This window comes from Stegostoma tigrinum, chromosome 5, assembly GCF_030684315.1.
Source record: "Stegostoma tigrinum isolate sSteTig4 chromosome 5, sSteTig4.hap1, whole genome shotgun sequence".
NCBI lineage: Eukaryota > Metazoa > Chordata > Chondrichthyes > Orectolobiformes > Stegostomatidae > Stegostoma > Stegostoma tigrinum.
This window is the reverse complement of record NC_081358.1, coordinates 72,335,941-72,359,234: the sequence shown is the minus strand read 5'-3', so window position 1 is coordinate 72,359,234 and position 23,294 is coordinate 72,335,941. Positions and strand designations below refer to the sequence as shown.

The window sequence follows — 23,294 nt, the reverse complement described above, 5'->3', positions numbered from 1 at the left end:
CATGCTAGTTAGATAACTTTGAATTCATTTTTAAACACTGACCACATATGGCAGATAAATTCTCTAAAAAAATGAAAAGAATAAATGCACAGACAAACTTAGCTTATGGACAGACCATCGATTCCTGGCGGTATGCCAGGTACTAACCTGCATAAAACTTTGGATACTATTGTTGACATAATACTTGGCACGATCAAAGTCATCCTGCAGGACATACAGGAGGCTCAGTTCCTGGCTGTAGCGGGTTTCAATAACGGTTTTCCTTTGATCCACCTTCATTGCATTGTCAATGAACGTCAGCAATGACTGGTCCATTTCACCCAACTGTAGTAACTTCACTTTACTACGCATCATGTGTGGCAAATAAGTCTCCTAAAAATAAATGCAAGAATAAAATTTTTTATTCTTAAGATTCTATCCCATCACATTACTTGCAGCTAACACAAAAAAACACGTTACCATAAGCTCTGAAGGGTCACTGGACTTGAAACATTAACTCCCCACAGATGCTGCCAGACTTGCTGTTTCTGAAGCAATTTTTGTTTTCGTTTCAGATTTTCAGCATCCACATTTTTTTTTGTTTTACATTATGTGCAGCTCCTTGAACGATCGTTTTTGCATCAAAACAAAACTATTTTTGTTTGCACCCATGCCTTTTTCCTTTGGTTACCCCAGAATCTCTGTGCTGGAGGACGTTAAGTGGTTTATAAGTAGAATGGAGAATGATGTTCAGTCCTCCACAAGGTACAATGTTATTCAATCTAACAGTCTAGCCAACAACTAGCCAGAAATTTATAAAACAACAGGTGCACTTGCGCAAACATCATCCTTCAATGTTTTTATCCCCATACTTCTTTATCTGAATGACGGTTAAAAACATTCAAACCTCTGATAAAAATTGAACTTTCATTCGTTACTGCATACTGCAGTCAGATGGAATCATACACAGTGTGTACTGGAAAAAGCAGTGACAGTGAGCAAAAGGAATACATTCACAAATATAGCAAACAAAACACACAAGAAGAAAATGTAATAAAGGCAACTGCTTTGATCATCCACTCCGATGCAGAACACAAGATTGTGAGGTTGCCCAATGTCGAGTTGATGATGTGAAGTGGTATACTGTAGATACTTGTAAGCAATCTGCTCAAAAGATGTTATTGCGCATCTTTAGAACTGATGGGACTTAAACCAACTGCACCACAAGAGCCTGACAACATAGTATAGTATAACGTCTCCAGTGTGAAAATCTATTGATTGTAAAAAAAAACAGCTGTGTGAAAATTCAACCGACTCAGGTGACTCATGACTTCATTTTAGTTTAGTACATGTGGAAACATGGAAGGTAAGGTAAGGTAATTAGTTAAGTAAAGCAATTTCAGTTACTTTATTGTAAAGCCTTTTGCTTTAAGTAAGTAATTATATCAATTTTCTTTTAAGGTGTGCAACTTGCAGTTAGAAATTCAACATCATGCAACAATCTATAAAATACCCGAAATCCCAAAAATATCCAAAATTCATAAATAACTTGGTCCCAAGATTCCGAACTAGAGAAATTAATGTAATTACAGTAAAATCAGGATATGTCAAATTGCAGAGCCCACCCACAGATTTGTGTTAGATGGAGTTTTGAGACATCAAGGGGGCCCTACGCAACCTGGTTTTGCCTACAGTCTTGGTCAAAAAGAGTAAATGAAAACTTCTTCATGCTTTGTGGGAAGCCAAGAAGAGATTGCTGGGTCCCTTGCTGAGATATTTTTATAGTCAGCAGCCACGGATGAATTGCCAGAAGACTGGGGCTTGGCTAATATGAAACAGTTATTTTAAAAAAGCTGAATGGAAAAGCCAGATGAGCCTTCTGACAGTGGTTGGTAAGCTGTTTGAGGGGATTCTGAGAGACAGGATTTCACTGTTTTTGGAGAGGCAAGAACTGAATAGGGATAGTCAATGTGGTTTTGTGCGTGGGAAATCGTGTCTTACTAACATGATTGTCACCTCTTCAAAAAAGCACAAAAGGTGAAAGCAGAGCATAGAATTTTCACATGGTTCTGCATGGCAGAGTAGTTAGTAAGGATAGACCACATGGAATTCAGGAGAGGTAGCCAATTTGATACAAAATTTGTTGAAGACTGGAGACAGAAGTTGGTAGTAGAGGATTTTTTTTTGGACTGGAGGCCTGTGATCAGTGGAGTGGCACAAGGATCAGTGCTTGATTCACTGCTTTTCATCATTTATATGTGTGATTTGGATGTGAATATAGGGAGGTATGGTTAGTAAGTTTGTAGACGACACCAAAATAAGTTGTGTAGTGGGCAGTGGAGAAGATTATCTCAGAGCACCATGAACAGATGGGCTGATTGGCCAGGGTGTGCCGAATGGAGTTTAATTTAGGTAAATGTGACGTACTGCATTTTGGTAAAGCAAATTAATGCAGGCCCTATACGCTTAATGGTAGTATTCTGGGCCTGTTCCCAAGCAAAGAGACCTAGGGGAGCAATGCAAAGTTTCTTGAAAGTGGAATTGTAGATAGACAGGATGGTGAAGACGGCATTTGGCATGCAGGCCTTCCTTGGCCATAACACAGACTACAAGGGGCTAAATAACCTGTGTTCTATTAATTTTTCAACCTCAATAATAAAAGAATACATACAGGACATTGGTTATGCCACTTTTAGAATACAATTCTGGTTGCCCTTCTACAGGAAAGATGTTGTTAAACTTGAGAGGGTTCAGAAAAGATTTACAAGGATGTTGCTGGGACTGGAGGATTTGAACTATTGGAAGAGGTGAATATGCTAGGGCTTTTCTCCCTGGAGCATCGGAGGCCGAGGGCTGTCCTTTTAGAGGTTTATAAAATCGTGAAGGGTATGGATAAGGTGAAAAGCCAAGGTAATTGTTTTCCTAGGGTGAGGAGTACAAAACTAGAAGGCATAGGTTTAAGGTGAGAAGAGAATCATTTAAAAAGAACCTGAGGGGTATTTTTTCCATGCAAAGGTTGGTGCATGTATGGAAAGAGCTGCCAGAGAAAGTGGTGGAGATGCGTACAGTTACAACATTTAAAAGGCATCTGGATGGGTATCTGAATAGGAAGGGTTTAGAGAGATATGGGCCAAATGCCAGCAAATGGGACTAGGTGAGATTGGGACGTCTGGACAGCGATGATGAAGTGCACCAAGGAGTCTGTTTCCATGCTGTATGAATTTATGATGCAGTTAATTTGGAGAGGAGATTGTTTTTTATTTGTTTACACCTTACAATGGCATGGCCTTGTACAGTGAAAGACATTGTATAATGTTGCGACTTTGAAAGTTCAGACCTTAAACTTATCAAGGTTGTAGTTTGATTGGATTCCCCACTCTGCCGGTGAAAACGACTGACAAATCCAATCTGACTTTTATCACTGTTATATTGTTGATGAATGTGTCAGCACCATCTCATGGTTCAAAATGTAAACTACAACCTGGTGCATAATATCAGAAAATGTCATAGGGCAATTTGTACAGAAAACCTAGCTGCCTGAAAATGGTACCAGCAAAACAGGGCAAACAACCTGATCCTGAACTCTAAAATTAAATTTGCAACTAGTCTGGAGCTAATCAGTGTCTGATTACCTTTAGGTATTCTCTTGAATGCCACAGGTGTCAATTAATCAGCTAAAAGGTTTTATGAATTTCTGCATGTGTTAATCAAAGTAATTAATTGGGAGATAAGTGAATAGCTGTTTGATTTGTAAAAATGAATAGGTACATGGGGGACCAGCCTAAGGCTGTTGAACTGGTACAACTCAAACGTGATGGCAAGCTTGAGTGAGAGATAATGGGAACTGCAGATGCTGGAGAATTCCAAGATAATAAAATGTGAGGCTGGATGAACACAGCAGGCCAAGCAGCATCTCAGGAGCACAAAAGCTGACGTTTCGGGCCTAGACCCTTCATCAGAGGCTCTGATGAAGGGTCTAGGCCCGAAACGTCAGCTTTTGTGCTCCTGAGATGCTGCTTGGCCTGCTGTGTTCATCCAGCCTCACATTTTATTATCTTGGCAAGCTTGAGTGTCTGAGGTGTAATGCTGACTGCAGTTGGTCAATTCATTCAGTTCGCTCATCTTGGATAAGTCTCTCATCTATCAGCCCCAGAGTTACTAACACTGGTTCACTAGTACTCACAGAACAGTTTTACAAATCATTCCAAATGCAAATGCTTACACAATAAAATATGCATGAAATATCATGTATCTACAGCTCCAAGATGTTGACACACCTAAAAAATTTAGTACAGGAGGCAGATTTCTTCAAGTTGAAGAACTGACACTTTCGTTCTATTACAGTATCAAAAGCTTCTCTGCTCTCCAACTCTGTGTGCACTGAGTAACATAGTAATAGCAAATAAACACACCAATAATAAAAAAAGGACAAAAGCATTAACCAACACTTTTGTGAACTACTTGTAAATAGAGTAGACAAAACTCCAGAAGCTAATAGATTTACATTGATTTCACTCATTCTCTTGCTAAATGATATACACACAAGGACAATGTTGAAATATTAGACATCCTTAAAACTCAAAGCACTTTTGCTCACCAGATAGAAAGGATCAGTCCATATATCCTCTAAATCCACAGGGGTTTTGTCACTAATGTTGACAGTGGAACAGTATTCCAGTGACTTCCATTCAGTCAGGTGGCTATAACATTCCAAAGCTGCAATATCCCAAAAATCTTTCTCTGCATCTGTAGGGTTTCCATCAGCCCATTCTTCAGTATTCAGGGCCTGTCAAATCAAATCCATATTAACTTTATAATCCTAGCTTAAAGATATTACAGTACAAGTCTGGTCCTGTACACATCTTTGATAGGTCCACAACCAAAAATAAGTCAAAATGACAAAGAACATTTACGATTAAAGGGCTCTGCTAAGGGAAACTAAATAATTCATGCAGAACTTTCTCAGAACTTTCTAATTAACGGCAGTGCGGGAGCATCATGAGCACAAGGTTAATGTAAGCTCACCGGCAGTTCTTCAGTAAGAACAGAAGCAGGCAATAAATGCAGCCTTGCGAATATTCAAGCTAACAAAAAGGACAAAGCTTACAATTTACTATTTTGCTGCTCTGATGCAAAAATGTGCAATTGCTCCCATTTTTCAGAAATCATAGTAAGTTCATTGTAAAAGAAACACAGACTTTTAACGATGAATGTTTGAATAGACAACTTCCTGAAATTTCTCTTTGGATCAGGAAGGGCAGCCAGCTTTCACACTGTAACAATGCAATGCAGAATTATCCCAGAATACTTCCTTGTATTTGAAGGGCTTCCATTTACCTATTGATCAACATTCAGGACCTGCCATTTATCAGACTGTCAATATTCTCACAACCACTTTTACCTGATCATATAATCGGACTGCCTCTGCATAATCACTTTTTGCTTCTGCCAATAGTGCCTTTTGAGTGATGGGCTTTGTACCAATCTTTTCACTAAAGATCCCACGCAGAACGTCATAATCTCCCAGTGATCGGTACAATCTGCAAAAAGATTAAAAGCACTTATAGCTTTTGGAATGAACATTCACCAACTTAAAAAAACGACTTTACATTACCCGCAGTGTTCAATGGGCGACTGAACCATAATGAGCTAATGACAGGGTAACTAACACTTTAAAGCCAGACTGAAAAGCTCGATTCACATGAGTGTACTTTGGACAGAATGAATTGCAGCATAAGTCAATGCCTTTGGATGAAGAAGAAGAAGAAAAGTAACATAAGTGACAGTAAGTACATTGTTGTTTGTCTCACTTTAATGTTTTAACGATTACATAAAGACATACTTAGCCAGTTCTACCCATCGGGCAGTATCAGGGGGCAGCTGGGTTCGGCCTCGTGGTCTTTTTGCTGGAGGTTCTTCTGACAGGCTGAGCCGCATCAAACTCAATTCCAGAAGCATAATTCCCATTGGTTGTTGTAAACTGATTAAGGCGGTTGAGCTTACAATAGAGGGATCAAGATTCAACAGATCTGGGTGCCGACAACTCATATCCTTGCAAAGCAAACCATAACAGAACAATACTGATACAATGCAAACCATCAAACCCTAGGTTATTCAATCTTCTCCAAATGCAAGATTTTAATCATAAGACTAACCACTTAATTTCTTTAATGCATAGATCAGGCAAAAGCACAAATTAACCAATTAATTAATCACACAAGTGGATGCAGAATATAAACTGGAATTGAACGTAATTAGCCTAACTAAACCAGAAATGCCTTAGAATCATAATCCCTACAGTGCAGAAAGATGTCATTCAGCCCATGGAGTCTGCACCAACCCTCCAAACTGCATCCCAATGAGACCCACCCCTCTACTGTATCCACTTAACCTGCACATCTTGGGACTGTGAAGGAAAAATGGAGCAATTGGAGGAAATGCAGACATGGGAAGCATATGCAAACCCTAGACAGCCAGTCACCCAAGGCTGAAAGGTTCCTGACGCTGTGAGGCTACAGTGTTAAATACTGTGCCATCATCTGCCCCATTCATTTCACATTCCTTTTATTGGCTTCCCTACAACCTTAAAAAAAAGTACTAAATTCTCCTATATTTTAGCAGTGCGATTATTTTTAAACACTGCTAAACTTTACAGCTATCTCATGACCATTTGCTTGTCAACATTCATGTCAAACAGCATGTTTTTATATAAACTTTTTTTCATATGCTGTTTTCATTTACCATTTGAAGTGTCACTGATTAATTGCAGCATTTTCACTTGAACTCATCCTCCGTATTTCCATCATTTTCTTATCCCAATGAAGTCTCAACTTACTGTAGCCCCATTACTCCCATTTACACAAAAATTACCTCTGCAATATCAAATCCACATGAGAAGCCAAAAACACCAGTTCCTGACAAAGCAGATTAGATTGCGAATGTGGTCCAATGCAGTCTTCTGCATCACAGAAGCCAGAACAACATGCTGATATCTATGGGCAAACCTATCCCAGTGCACTACTGACATAACCGTAACAAACTTACGGAACTGGTCTTTCACATTTGGGCAGGCTGCTTAAATAAGTAACAGATGGATTCAGCGGACAGATGTTACACTTAGGATCAAGGAAAATCTGAACATACAACTGAACAAAATTTCCTTGGAAAAACAGTGTTAGGGTGCAGTTACACCAAACACTTGGAGCAAATTCCAGCCTGATATGATTAATGGGGCATTGAATATCCAAGACCAAAAGCACCCTTATTGTTGGCACAACAAAGTGTCGAGCTGGAGGAACACAGTGGGCCAGGCAGGATCAGACGAACAGTTTCTGAAGAAGGGTCCCAATCCGAAACGTCAGCTTTCATGTTCACCTGATGTTGCCTGGCCCACTGTGTTCCTCCAGCTCTATACTTTGTTATCTCTCACTCCAGCATCTGCAGTTCTTACTATCTCATATTGTTGGCACAACCAGCTTTGACTATTCTTTATATCCAAGTCACTTGCCCAGTACCATTTATTCTCTGCAATTCCACCTCAATCAGTCAGACATCATGGTCCACGTCAATACCAACTGCTTGGGTAGAAAGGAAAGTTGAGATCCTGACAACAGATTTCAGGGGACTAGGAAAATATATGATTTAACTGCCATTACAGGGACGTGGCTATAGTGTGAATGAGGCTGGCCACTATAAATCAGGAAGCGAAAGATGCATGCAATAAAGCTTATATGGTCACAATGGGTGAATTCCATTTGCACACAGAGAGGATCAACCAAATCAGCATGAATGCTGGAGAGAATGAACAGCTGGAGTATATATGAGAAGTGTTGCTGGGACAGTATATTTAGGTGCCAAGTAGGAATCAGATTATTTTAGATTTGGTGTTGCGTGATGAGAGAGGGTTAATCAATAACCTCAGTGTAAAGTGACCATAATATGATAGTCTTTTCCATGAAATCTGAATGCCACATATTTCATCCTAAAACTAGGGTGTTAATTCTGAGAGAAAGAAAGTACGAGGTATGGCAGAAAGTTGACTTGAGAGAGTTGGAAAATATACCAATAGATTTGACAGTAGACAGGCAATGGCTAGTATTTAAAGAAACACTATAAACCAACATATATTGATCTACGGCAAAAACATCCAAAAAAAACAAGGGAAATTAACAATGGTTAATGAAAGAATTAAGGATTTCATTAAATCAAAGGAAGCAATTTATAAGAATGCCAGGAGAACTAGCAAGCAGACACAGCAAGCAATTAGAGGTAATGGGAACTACAGATGCTGGAGAATCCAAGATAACAAAGTGCAGAGCTGGATGAACACAGCAGGCCAAGCAGCATCTTAGAAGCACAAAAGCTGACGTTTTGGGCCTAGACCCTTCATCAGAAAAAAAATCAATTAAAAAAGGTAACTGGCACGTTGGCCTTCATTTCAAGAGGATTTGAATTCTGAGATTTGTTTACAGCCCTGCTTGGACTCACCTAAAGTACTGAGTACAGTTTCGGCTTCCTTATTTAAAAGTAAGCTATACTTTCCATAGCGGGAGTGCAATGGCTGTTCACCAAATTAATCCCTGAAATAGCATGACAATGTTATCAGAGCAGAGTGAGGAAATTGTATTCTCCACAGTTTCAAAAAGGAGGTGAGACCTTATTGAAACTTCCTAAATTCTCACACAGCATGACAGGGTAGATGCAAATAAGATGTTTTCCTGAATACTTCTAGAACCAGGGGATATAATGTTAGGTTAAGGAGTTGGCCATTTAAGACTGAGGACAAGAGGAATGTCTTGACTCAGAGGATGGTTAATCTTAGAAATTTTTTACACTAGAGGACTGTGGAAGCTCAAACATTGAGCATGTTCAAGACAGAAGCTAATTGGCTTTTGAAGATTAATTACATTAAGTGATATGGAATTAGTGCAAGAAAATGGCATTGAGGTGATGTAGAACCATGATCTAGAACGACCCTATGTTCCTTCAAGAGTCATCTAATTCACAAAATGTCTCCTTTTTCAGCCCTTCCAAACTCTTTTCACTGGTATTATCATCCCATCCTACCGAAACTTACACTGGGCACTATTCTAGCTACAACCTTACTAAATGGAAGAGGAGGTACAAGGGGCTAAATGACAGATGTTCCTATTAGTTTTCCCTCAACAATATTAAAAAATAATGAAAATTCTGCAACATCCACGTAAAATCCCACACACTAATCGATGTTATTCCTTCCAAAATCTAAAGGCTGATATACTCCAATTAATTGACTTGAAGAGTCTCAACCTCACTTTTCACAACTTCCCTGGCTTTTCTCCACTCTAACGTTGTGAGGTTCTGCTTAACATTCCTATTCAAGCCCTCTGACTCCCGAAATTTACTCCAGATAGTCCATCCTTCACTTAACTGGTGGTGGCTGATCATTCAGGCACTACATGCCTGACTTCTGAAATTCCTTAAGCATCTCTCTCCATCTTGCTACAACTCCCTAATTTATTAAAATTGCTATGGTAATCTGTCAGGCTCTGTCAATTTTCCCTCCCTCTTGATCTATTGATTTTGCTTCTTCAATGTCAAACACAATGAATCATCTGATTTAACATAAGGAGCACTGCAGAAAATGGTAAATCAGAGAAACCCTAACATAATATGCTGAGACAATTATTTAAACAAGGCAGGCTGTTAAGAGCAATAAGTCAGCTAACCAGCTTGGAAATGTATCTTCTAACCCTCGTTTACTAGTTAATGTCTCAGTTGGATTGGGCACTCTCCACTCCAGATGAAAACTCAACATGATGGTAGTGCCCAGATGGCTGAACCTGAATGATCTTGTTTTACATGTGCAAAGAAACCTGAATGCCTAAGATGAACAGGAACTGAAAGCTCTTTGTTCAGCTGCTTTCATTTTTCTGGCTATTATTTATTTATAATTTTAAAAATTATTTGTAAACTTCCTCTAATTTTTCACAGTGGCAAATCCATAAAGATTCATTATTTGATTGACACCAGTTGAAATCTCTCAAACCAGAAATCAAAACTGTGATTAGTAAGCTACTAAACTATAATTCGATTAAGCAACAAATTTTCTTACCTGAATACAGGTCACAAATGGTGGAAAACACAAAGTTGTAGTATTGAGCAAAAATGTAAAGTGCTTTGAGAGCTCTTTTACAATGCCACTCATTTCAGCAGCTGTTTTAGACTTTTTCACATCTTCCAGAATTCCAGAAAATAGGGCACTAAAAAGTTGTTTAGCTAGTGAATGGTCTTTCTGCAAAATAATTACAAATGTTGACATTACTTTTGTGTTTTTTAGGTATATCCTTTAATGACCCACCTTCATAGGTGACAAAACCAGCATTTATTGCCCATTCTTAACAGCACTTGAAAGATTGCTGGGCCATTTCAGAGGACAGTTAATGTTAACTACATTGCTGTATGTCTGGATATAAACGAGACCAGCTAAGGACAGCAGATTTCCTTCTCTAAATAGCATCAGTGAGCCAGATGGGTTGTTCTAGCAACCATAATGGCTTCATTGTCTAGAGCAGCTTTCATGAGATTACCTTGCAATGCAAGATTTGAACCCAGGACATTAGCTTGGACCCATGGATTACTAGTCCATTCACATTACCATCAAGCCATGATCTTCCCTCTGTTGTTGAATCCTGAGAATTTTCCTTCCTAGCGGACTTAACTATGTGTTGACACAGGAACGATGTGCCAGGTGAATTTCTTCGGCTGTATAAATCTCTGGATTGAATCATTCTATGAACAGCTCTCCTTAAAGCTTTTGGAATGGTTAATGTCTCAACTGGATTGGGCACTCTCCACTCCAGATGAAAACTCAACATGACGGTAGTGCCCAGAGGGCTGAATCTGATTGATCTTGTTTTACAAGTGCAAAGAAATCTGAATGCCTAAGATGAATAGGAACTGAAAGCTCTTTGTTCAGCTGCTTTCATTTTTCTGGCTATTATTTATTATTACAAATTTAATTCATAAAACATCTAGGATTGCGGACACTGAAACAGCTTTAAACAAAAGCTAGCTCACATTTCTGCAAAAAGATGTATTATTGGTGTACACCCTGGAAGTAAATACTAAGATTATAAGTATTCTACATTTTCAAATAAAGAAATTACTGCACACATTGCGAGTTAATAGTAGCAATATAGAAGAATAAATTTATCGAAATAAAGTCAGCAAATACTTATCAACTAATGTAGACTTATCTATACAAGGCTAAAATTATTAGATTTTGTTTCCAAACCTGAGCTAGAGCCTGCAGTGGAGCAATTAAACTGCTGAATTTGATCTGAATATCAGGCAGATCGCCTACACGATAACATCTGTACAGAGTGACCTGTGCATCACGTTTCTTCAGCTGTTCAGTTTTCATTTCCTGGAAAAATAGTAAGTAATATTTAATACAACTATCATGCGAGTTTGTCATACTAGATTTACACCCAGTTCAAACATTACTTTTTACAGATTTATTCTGATGCAGCAAAGGGTGTTTTCTGTGCTGTAGACTTCTATGACTCTGTAAGTAGCACCTTTCCAGGGAGGCAGAAACTAAAATAATAAACATCCTTGACTACAATTAAAGGTGTTTCTTGATTAACCAGGGAGATTCCATTGTTATCAAAACTACTCAGCTCCCTTTATCCCTATTCTTGATACTTAAAAACCTAGGTGAAATTACTCTCATTAATATTTCTGATTAATTCCTTACCGCAAATGTTTGAATTTTGTCTGCACTACTGAAATACACTGGGCAACACATTTATTTTAGATGATTACCAAAAACATCAACTGAAACAGGAAATTTACATTTCAAATATTGCTATGATTTGATTTCAGCTCCTTGGTGTCATATTGATAGCAATATAAATCAGTGTCTGAAATGCAAGAGTCCAATCCAACTGCTTTTGAATTTCTCTTTCTTTGGGAGCAGTGATCCAACTGGAGACATGACCAGTCAATATTGGGATCCAGCTCTTATGCGCCAAAAATGCCAATGTAGCGGCAAAGTCAAATAAGGCTTATCATTTGAAGTTGGGTCTTTTGTTTTTCCTCCTAAAGATATTCTTGAAAGATGCAACATTCATGCATGAAACTTGAAGAGTAATACATTATATAAGGCAATTTTTTACAGCCCACAGATATGAACGACAATGTTCAAAATAATTTCTGGAATCAGGTTATTATCTTCACTGAAGTTTTTTCTGATATCAACATAGAAACAATGTTAAGGCCTGTAGCTTCAACAATAGCCATGGCTTAACCAGCTAGTGCCTAATGTTCTGAGTTGCAATTAGAATTAATTTAATCTAATTGTTCTTTGTTTGCACAGTAAAAAAAAATTCAGAAATATTTTTGTGATAAACAGTCTTGCTCTCATGTCCTAATGCACATCCGATGTTTAATGCACTATGCTGTGCTGGATTGTTTTAAAAGATATGCATTTCAAGAGAACAGCTATTTCTAAGATCAGTCAATGACAGAACAAGTGGTGCCTATCAACACTGAAGTGACAGCAGTGATGTAAACATAATGTGGTAGCAAAATATCAAGGACATTCCAAAATTTTACATGTTATTTCAAAGATAAACGTTAAGCAGAATTACCTTTGCCAGATGCTTTTCCTGGATGCTCCTTCTGGCAAAAATTATGTTCTCTTTCTGTCGATCTTTGAGGAACCTTCGCCTCAGGCGTAGGATGTCTGCCCTTTGATCGGCTATTGCTGGAATTCCAAAAGGCAAACGTTAATCACCCATGGTATTGCTCACAAGCAGAAAATTGTATCCATCTTCCTGATGCTTGTCAGTTTCACCCACTAACTCTGTGCCTCTGTATCATTCTATTTGTTCTTAATTCCTTTTCTTTCCTTTTACTGAACAGGGATTCAGTCTCTTGAGATTGAAAGGCAGAACAATGACAACACAGCTAACATTTAGCTTAACTCCATCCACCTGCTTTTGTCTCTGTTCACTTCCACATGCGTGACTCAAATAAAACTGACAATGACATCCAACAGTAAATGATACCCAAAATTAGACAGCAATTCAAACAAAAAATGAGGAATTAGTTTGGCACGGAGTCAAGTTGATTGGATATCAGCATATACAACGGAAGAAGAAAGCTGAAAGGGAAATACAGCTCCATTCTGTACTTCCAACACGTGATAAGCAAACATGCCACAGCGACATCCCTGAATATTAGCAGCATGCTAAAAATTGAAGAAACGAGTATTCTTGCCAGAATGCATCACAGAGGATCACCAACCCTAATAAACAGGGATAGTTTGTGGCAGGGAGGGCTTCCAGCCGTAATATCACTCACCAGATCCAAACATGACGGTTGATTTGAAGATGATTAACCAGCAGTGTGGCAACTCCATGTAACTTAGAAAACACCAAGGGAGGAAGCAATCAACAAATTAGATACAATGATAAAGCTGAATTTAATTGACGATACCTTTTGCTTTGCCATCAACTTTATCTCCTGGAATAGCAAGTCTTTTTTGTCCAAAGTCTGGGCCAACAGGCTTCACAGCTGCTCTTTGTGACCTCTCACTCCGTTTAGAATATACAAGTAATGAGGAGGACACCGATTCTGAGAAAGGAAGGGAGTATTCTGCAAAAGTATCCAAACTGCTCCCTGTTAACCAGTTAAAATTCCGTGCACCTAGAAAGAGACATCAAATATAATCAAAAGATTAACAGTCACATTCCACATTTGGAATATATTTTGTTGGACAAATCTAGGCATTTCTCAGACTGAATTCAACTATCGGTAAGTTAGAAACTCTTAAAAAATAAGAAATATTGGGCATTTGCACCTTGAACTTGCTTCACTAATCAATAGAGATCATGTATGAATTTCTAACTCAAATAATTTTTCCCATACTGGCCTCATATCTGTTCATTTGCTTTGTATACAAACATAGATCAATCTGAATAGATTTACTAATGGGGTATCCATAGACCTCTCAAGTAGAAAATTCCAAGATTTACAATTCATTAAGTGAAGACATTTGTCTCAGTCCTAAAAGGCTTACCTCTTCTTCTGAGACCATGAACCCTAGATCTTGATTCCTCACTTGGGAAAAAATATTCTCCCAGCATCTATTTTATCAAGGCCTTTTAGAATTTTACGTGACTCAATTAGATCACTTCTCATTTTTTCTCAATCCTAGAAAATATAGACATCATCCACTCCATTCAAACAGTCCTCATGAGACAATCCCCTCAGCCCAGGATTCAGACCAATGAAACTATGTTACCTTGCCTCCAAGGAAACTCCTTGCAAGAATATCCTTCAACTGGTAAGGAGAACAAAACTACAGACAGTATTTCAAAAGTCAATAATTCTGTACAGGGTCTGTCAAGTTCAAACGTTGAGAAAGCAAGTTAAAAAGGCATTTGGATTTTAACCTTATGAATGGTGAAACAGACAACCAGACCACATTAGTCACAGTTTTTTTGTACAATGATATGCTGGCAAGGTGGGAGTTTATCGCCAATACTTAGTTTCCCTTTGAAGATAGGCTTGAGCTAACAGAGTGGCTGACTTGTTGTCTTTGGAGAAAAGTTGTGTTGACCACATTGGTGTGGGACTGAATAAAAACATTTATGTTTTTCAAATTTTTCAGTGGTGAGACTTAAAGTCACTTTTTTTTGGATTATAGCCAGTCTCTTGGGGTAAAATTTTATAAAACAAGAGTAACTTACCAGAACTCTGAGTTGGTGTAAATTCATAATGGGTTAGGGTGGCTCTAATCTGGCCACCTATTGTGCTTTGATCTGCAGCTGATGCTTCTTGTGATGGGCTTCTAATACTGCCTGCTGGAGCTTGAGTTTCCACAAACAAAGGAGTAAGAATTCTACTACGTTGATGCCAACTTGAATCGACGCAATAATCCTGAACAAAAATGAGCAGTTTGCAGAACAATAACATGCGATAAATAACACTTGCAAAGTGAGATAAAAATTTAAACTTGAACAAAGTTTCCCTAGTAATGATTTTAGACACATTTCTGAAAACAAAGATAAAAGATAGCAATCTTGGGAGCAACAGGGTCAGCTGCAAAGCACCATGTAAGCATGTGACAACAAATGGTTGAATTAATTTATCATAGGTTTTAGAACAAGCTTGAGGAATATGCAGGTGGCCATGATGTTCCTCTCATTAAGTGGGACGTCATGGATTTCCTGTAACATAATGCTAAGAAGAAACACAATAAAGCAGCTGGTCCCAGTAAATTTAGCCAGAGTCACGTTTTAAAAAATCTAGTCAAGCTTTAACAAAAAATTGAACTGGTTGATTAGTGATATGCAAATAAAAAATGGTCAGCAATTAATTTGCCCATATCACTCATACACATGGCAAATATAAGGAAACTGGCATTTTAAAAATATTTTTCTGAGTTTACGGCTAAAACAAAACTGCGGATGCTGGAGATCTAAAACAAAACCAGAATTTGCTGGCAAAACTCATTCAAACAGAACAGTCATCGGACTCTAAACATTAACTCTGCTTTCTTCCCACAGATGCAGCCAGCAATTTCTACTTTTGTTTCTCAGTTTATAAAATAGGTTAACTTTTAAGTCTACAGAGTTTTATTGTAATAATAATGCATTTATAGACTTCATAAAATGTAATTACATCTATATCTGTAAAATTACAGATGAACAGTTAAGGTAACACAGCAAACAAGCCTCCTGTATTTACTTGAAATTTGCATTCAGATAGAGGATATTCAAACATCTCGCGGCTGTAGTCAGGGCTGCGACTCGTCATTTCCAATAGCACATTGGTGGCTATACTGAGGTATTGGGTCTCTATCTTGTTGCAGTACAATGATCCAAGACTGGCCATCATTCTGTCAAGGGTGCCTGTTGGAAGTCTATTTTCATGACTCCAAAAGTTTCTAACATACAATCTGAAAAGAAAGCACTCACTTCAAAAAATCTTGCTTTCAAAACAAAAATCAATATTTCAAAAATTATTACTATTGCTGACAACATTCTACAGAATCATTATAAACGATTCAGCTCCCTTCCAAGTTAATAAGTAACTGATTAGTTACATACTGTAGTGCAGGATTTTCATCAGTCAATCCCTGAAGTAATGTATCGCTTGTTTGTGTGTATATTTCTCTGGAGTCAGGATCAGATTGACTTTCCGGATCTCTGTAGAGAGGGAATGTGATTTACTGCATTTGCCTCAATATACAGAATAAATGGAACATTTTTCACCTGGTAACTTTCTGTAGAATAGAATCAGAGTTAGGTTTTATTGTCACATGGACTCAAGTACAGGGATACATGGGCACAGTGAAAAGATGCAAAGTTGCCACTGTACCATACCATGTACAAAGGTGCCTAAGTAAAATATCTTAGGTATAAATTGGAAAACTGAAAGAATAAAGTTAATACTTCAGCATTAACTTGGGAGCAAACTTTCAGCTCACAACTATGTTTTCATTTGCACTTTGGAATACATTGAGTTTGAATCAATTTTTTTTGCCGGAAGCATCAAAAATTTCAACCAATTTAGTTTTCTGATTAAGACAGAGGAAAAACACAAAGGTGAGAAATTATCACTTGACAAATCATGCTTGCCTATTTTACACTTCACAACTAACATCACCCTAAAACATGTTATTTCACTAAATCTGGTTAAAATCCACTTTTATTAATTAAAGTTTAATTGCTGTGGTCCTAATAGATCTGATTTACTGTGAAATATTATTCTGGGTACTCCAGTGCACCTCAACATTCATTAAGTAAGAATAAAAAATGCTGTAAATACTCAACAAATCTGGGAGCATTAGTGGAGGGAAACATCAAGTTAATATTTCTGGTCAATAATGTGTCAATGAAAACAGTTCAGATGAAACATTAACTCTGTTTCCCTCTTCATAGGTGCTCCATTACATGGTGTGTATTTCCAGTATTTTCTGTTTTTATTTTGCATTTCCAGTACTTTCAGCATTTTGTCTATGTACCTCTACATTCTCTTGGCTTATTTCAATTACTACTCTACATTATTAACAACCCTGAAACACACCACAGGCTGGATTTCACATGCCATCCATAACAGGAAAGCAGAGGGTGAACTCTAAAAATGTGTGCCATCGAATGAAGATCCTTCATTTCTATGTGCATCAGGTAAGGTTTTGAGTGGGCTGCCTGCCTGTGACCTAACTGAAGCCCTTAAGTGCGCAATTAATATGAACCATAAAGAGGATAGTGCAGAACTTCAAAAGTGCTTAAGTTGGTGAGTGGAAATTTAATGCAGTGAAGAGGTTAGGTGATTCATTTTGGTTCAAAGAACAGAGAATATAAAGTGTACAATTCTAAAGGGTTGCAGGAGTACTGGATGTTTATGTGTAAAAATTACTGAAAGTGGCAGGACAGGGAGAACAATTAATAAAGCGTATAGTATTCAAACTTTATGAACAGCACAGAGTACAAAAGCAAGGAAGTTACATTAAATGTGGTTTTATTTCTAATTTGGAGAACCATACTTTGACAATGATGTGAAGACATTACAGCGGGTGCAGAAGAGATTTTAAAAAAGCAGCTGGTATCACTGTGCCATTGTGATGCATCTGAGATGGAGAGTTACACGAATAACACGTTATTTGATATTGTCCCTCAATAGCATAAGAGAACGTCAGGACAGCGGTGATAGGAGATGAGCAAGCAGTCAAAAAATACTTCGGAAAATCGCACAGAAGTTCTAAGTGCATCCTATTTTCCATCTAGGTTCTAGTTCAGGATGCAGATGAGAGCGATTGTTCATTGAGGGATGACAAAGAAAAAGTACACTTATGCAGGACTTATACCATTAATGGTAGGGCCGTGGGGATGTGCTACTGAACAAAGAGACTTAGGGGTGCTGGTGCATACTTCCTTGAAATTGGAATCCCAGGTAGATAGGGTGAAGGAGGTGGTTATTTAGATAAGTTTTTTGTACTTATAATTAACAAGGCACCAGGAGTGAACGAGATGCATCTTTGGACAGAGCAAAGTGACGATGTACATTGTAGAGGCACTGGACATAATTTTTCAGTCTTCTGTAACTCAGGGGTGCTGCGAAATGATTGGAGAACTGCACATCATACCCTTGTTCAAAAAATCATGCAAGGATAAACCAAGTTACTACAGATCAATCAGGTTGGCTTTGGTGATTTCAAAACTTGACAAATCAGAGTTAATTACTGTGAGCAAGCATAGATTTCTTAAGGAAAATCAGAATTAACTAACTTACGGTAGTAATCTGAAGAGATAACAAACAAAAAAGCTTGTGAGGACTATGATGTTGATGTTGTGAGCACAGACTTCCAGAATGCATTTGATGCAGAACTGCACAACAGGCTTGCAAGCAAAGTTAGAGTTCATGGAACAAAATGGGCAGAAGCAATGTGGATACAAAGTTGACTAAGGGTAATGGTTACAGGATGTTTTTTGGGCCAGGGAACGTCAATGTTGGGGCTTTTGTTTTTCCTAATATACATAGTGATCTAGGTTTTGGTGCAAAGGGCAAAATTTCAGAACTTGAAGATGATACAACAGTTGAAAGCTGTGTAAAAGTAGGATGATAATGTAGAATGTCAAAAGTTGCAGGCAATTTGGTGCAGTGAGTGGTCAGGTGATAAAGTTAATATGGAGAAGTGTGCGCTGATACATTTCAAAAGGAAGAACATGGAGAGACAATATTAAACAAAGGGTACAACTTGAAAGTGTGTACCGAACAGAGGGATATGAGTGTTGGTGTGCAGAAGGCATTAGTTGTGAGTAGACAGATTGAGAGCAGTTAATAAAGCAAATTATATCCTGGAGTTTTATTAATAGGGGCATAGAGTGGAGGAGCAAGGAGGTTACACTGAACTTACATAAAGACTGTAGTTTGCCCTCAGCTAGACTACTGCATCCAGTTTCAAACAATGTACTTTAAAAAGCATGTGAAAGTATTGAAGAACGGAGAAGAAATTTATGACAGTGCTCCAGAGATGAGGATTTCAATTTATGAAGATCAACTGGAAAAACTAGAACTGGTCTAGATATCAGGACAAAAGCTAACTCATGATTCTTCTGGAATGTCACACCTCTCATTTGGGTGAACAATTCAGCAAAGCCTAAACGAAGGAATATTAGCCAAGATGTCTACCTCATTTAGTTCTCAACAAAGGAAACCACCGAAGCACCTTATGCTTGACTTAGTGCCAACATCTCCATTGTTATCTGCCACAAGACTCAAAGCAGGACATCAAAAGTCATCTCATGAGCTGAGTGACTATGCTGAAAACTTTCAAATTCCAATCTCCAATCTTTTTTTCTAAGCCTTGCGTCTAAAAACGGTTTATAAATTTTCTCGTCTAGATGTTTTCAGTGCACACTCAATATTGTATAAAAAAAACTGTGTTGAAACTCTCATATGTATTTCACACAGTTTGTCATCAGATCAAATGAAGAATGTTTCTTTCAAATCAGTATGTGTTGCAAAATCATAATCGTGCCACTGTTAATTATTGTACATTGACAGGCGTGGAAGAATGGAAGAAGAAATACAAGTACAATAGCCAGCCTCTTCCTCCCTCATACATATATACAAGTAGCAAAAATGTGCAATAACATACATAACTTGCAAACAGAAAATGACATTCCCAGTAGAAATGCATATATTTCCAAACTCAACACTGACGCAGTACTCAGCAGCGGGTCCAGAGAGAGGTGTACATATCATTTGGGGAAACATCTTGCAGGGTTTTGCAACAATAACTGATCAATCAGTTGGTGCTTTTAATGATTTTGGTTTTAAAATATTTTCTTTTGCTGCATATGCTGACTAGAAAGTGAAAATTATGCAAAATAAATACAAACTGGAAGAATGGACACGGACAAATACAGATATTTAACTTAAGCGTAACCTGCTAATCAGTGAATAATATTGTTATAAAAGCAAATGTTCAAAAAAATGAAATAAAATATTAAAAAAATTACTGAAGTGCAACAAATCACAAAATATTCAATTGAATGCTTTCATCAGTCAAGTAAGTTTACAATAGGGCTGAATTGCCTCCATAAATATTAATCATTCCTACTAAATTATCTAGATTTTCTTAATCTTGGAATAATTTTTGTTATTAATTTCATACCTGTAATTATCATATATCCACATCAGAATATCGTACATTCTCTCTCGACAAACAGGAGATGGATGAGAAATGAAAGCCACCACTGAATGTAGCAGGTCTTTCAGTTCTGCTGCCTTTAATTTGGCTTTAATCCTATATATAATGTCCAAACAGACCCTCTGTCGGTCTTCATCCCTTATAAGGAGAAAGAGAGTAGACTTTGTAACATTTTTATCCAAATCACCATGCAAAATGAAACAAAACATAAAAAAAATTACTGAAGTGCAACAAATCTCAAAATATTTAATTGAATGCTTCCTTCAGTCAAGTAAGTTTAGAATAGGGCTGACTTGCCTCCATAAATATTAATCATTCCTACTAAATTATCTAATGATGACCATGAATCCATTGTCAATTGTTGAAAAAAAATCATTTGGTTCGCTCATGTCCTTTAGGAAAGGAAACTGCCATCCTTACCTGGTCTGGTCTACATGTGACTCCAGACCCATAGCAATGTGGTTGATACTTAACTGTCTTCTGAGCAATTGGGGATAGGCAACAAATGCTGCTTAGCCAGCAAGGCCCTCATTCCGTGAATGAATAAAGAGAAGTAAACTGTTCAGTAACTGAGGGACACCATAGCCAAACACAATGTGTAATCACCAAGCATCTGCACACTCTGAAGACATAATCAGGGTCTGAAAACCAAGCAAATTGTCTAATTTTCCCCGAAGGGTGCAGTGCTCCTCCACTTGCATTAGATGAGATCAGCTAATTCAAAACGGAGAGGGAGATCTATTCAGTTCCAAAACAGTAATACTAGACTTGAAATTTTTGAAACTCTAAGTTCTGTTTTTCCTCTCCACAGATGCTGCCTAACCTGCTGAGTTTCTGTAGCACTTCTTGTTTATATTACTGACAGGTACACTCATCTGGCTTGAATCCATTTCATTGGGGGTGGCACATTTACACTAAGCTACAAGATAAACTGGCTATAATTTTCAAACAACAACTCTTTAACCATCATTAATCAGCACAGGAATCTCAATGCTCTGAAATGATACTGAAGTACATGCATGTCGTCCTTTTCAGTTGAAAACATTTTCAGTTGCATAATATTTTACGAAAACAAAAGTTCACTACAACATTTTACAGGAAAAAAAATACAGACAAGTGCAATTACAACATTTAAAAGACATTTGGACAGGTACATGACAAGTTGAGCTGAAGGGTCTATTTCAGTGCTGTATGAGTATGAAAAATGAAACTTTAAAGTTAAAATTTACATACAGAAAGGACAGTGCTACTTCTACTTAGTAAGTCAGCAGGAATCCATTTCAAATAGTCAGTGATATCAAAAGTAAGATTGTAGATATTTAAAAAATTTTGGTATCAGATTTATCAGACTTCACTGAGGATTAAGTCCACAACAGTGAGTGCCTGCAAGATAAAATTCTCAATACCTATGCAACATGCATTGACAGACATGTGAACAACCTTGAACCATTTCTGCCATGAAATAACATCCAAAAATATTGTGAAATAAACAGGCTTGCATTTACTTAGTGCATTTCAGAGTCAGTAGATGTCTCAAGATACTTTACAGTCATCAAGTACTTTTACAGTACAGTTATTATTACAATGGGGAAACAATATGTAATGCAGAGAATGTGCTAATGCAGGACAAAATGCTATGTTAGTATGACATGCGTTAAGGCTAAAAAATCCCCAGTGGCAGTCTGCAACCATAATAAAACTTAGAGGAACAATATGACTACGGCACTAGGTACTTTGCTCCGAATGAGGAGAGATTAACTGAAGTTATTCTGAGCCATTCTAATGTAATTCCTTGTACTGGTTTAAGAGGTATATTGACAGAGGCAGAGAACAGGTTAATCACCCAGGGTAAACTAGCACAAACTTGGCGAACTGGAAAGAAGTGAAAATGCATTTGTGCCAGAATATCAGAAAAAGAGAACATAACTTGAATTAGATTAGTAGCCGAAGAAACAGAAAATAGATTTTCACATCACTGAACCAATATAGTTCACCTGCTTACCTATGACTCATGATCTGTACAAAATCCTTGCTCTTCAGGTGAAGGTGGATGTCAGGGATTTCCTCTGCCCTATACATCACTACCTCGAGGCAGTGTGTTTTTAGAACGCCATATAGCTTTGGTAATAGGAAAAATGCTGCGTTCATAAACCTTGAAAATAAATAATTACACAGCACTTTAGAACTTCAAACAGTAGGAAAAAATTCAATGTCCATTTAAAATCAAATACTCCATTACACTGGTTGACAAAGCAAAATTGGTCTTTCATCATGTCATCAGACAGACATGATCAATAAGAGATTAATTCAGATTTGTGGTTGGAATACCACCACAAGGTTGCATAATTCTCCTTTAGCTGAACAAATGTGATCTGACAAACATCAGAAATAAGACCTTGCAGCTCCTTCTCCATTTAATAGTTTGAAATTTATTAACAGTATCAACTTGCAGCACTACTGAGATGGGAGTCCTCTACTATTTCTAAAATAAACGCAGAATAACTAAATGAGGACCAATATGACAGAAAACATGAGTTCCTTCTGATTATTCATTGAACATAAGAGCATAGAGAAACATGCTTCAAGTGGCACTGAATTGGAAAGTGTGACCAAAGGTCTTCTGGCTGAGAAACTGATTCCACAGAGATGGAATGACAGCAAGGTTCTGTTACACCAATACCCTGCCTAATTGTTACCTTCCCACCTTCAAGTATGCCATTTCCAGGAATAGAAAAATCCATCTATCCGCTGCAAATGCATACAGACTCGTTATTTTTGCTAAGAAAATAAAACATAAGGTAAGGCTATTTACCCCATTCAACTGACAATCATCCAATGCTCACTGCAGACTTGAGCATTTTTCATATGTATCCTCTCTAATTCTCATGGATAAAGCAACTAATTGAGCCCAGCATAAAATCAGTGCTGAACAAATTTAATTCTCACAAAAGTGAGCACTAAATTTACAGCAACTGAAACCACAATGGGACATGACTTTATTGTAAACATTGCTAATGGTCTGATGATTTAATAAGATGACATTTTTCAGAGTCTTTCAATTATTAGTTTATTGAAACATTTCTGGAGGTTAGAGTCCATAATT

The 23,294-nt window shown here is 37.6% G+C and overlaps 1 protein-coding gene across 1 annotated transcript in view; it reads right to left on the bottom strand.

Annotated features, from left to right (window-relative positions):
* The window catches only part of prkdc (protein kinase, DNA-activated, catalytic subunit), a 210,313-nt gene that overhangs the window by 52,460 nt on the left and 134,559 nt on the right, over window positions 1-23,294 (bottom strand). Inside the window, exons 54-66 of the mRNA XM_048528582.2 lie at window positions 22,194-22,343; window positions 20,156-20,329; window positions 16,083-16,181; window positions 15,721-15,931; window positions 14,721-14,910; window positions 13,465-13,674; window positions 12,615-12,730; window positions 11,255-11,386; window positions 10,073-10,252; window positions 5,822-6,030; window positions 5,381-5,519; window positions 4,577-4,765; window positions 148-372 (exon numbers count right to left, since the gene is read on the bottom strand). Of these exons, the coding sequence (XP_048384539.2) occupies window positions 148-372; window positions 4,577-4,765; window positions 5,381-5,519; window positions 5,822-6,030; window positions 10,073-10,252; window positions 11,255-11,386; window positions 12,615-12,730; window positions 13,465-13,674; window positions 14,721-14,910; window positions 15,721-15,931; window positions 16,083-16,181; window positions 20,156-20,329; window positions 22,194-22,343 (2,224 nt within the window). The remainder of the gene's footprint in view (window positions 1-147; window positions 373-4,576; window positions 4,766-5,380; window positions 5,520-5,821; window positions 6,031-10,072; window positions 10,253-11,254; window positions 11,387-12,614; window positions 12,731-13,464; window positions 13,675-14,720; window positions 14,911-15,720; window positions 15,932-16,082; window positions 16,182-20,155; window positions 20,330-22,193; window positions 22,344-23,294) is intronic.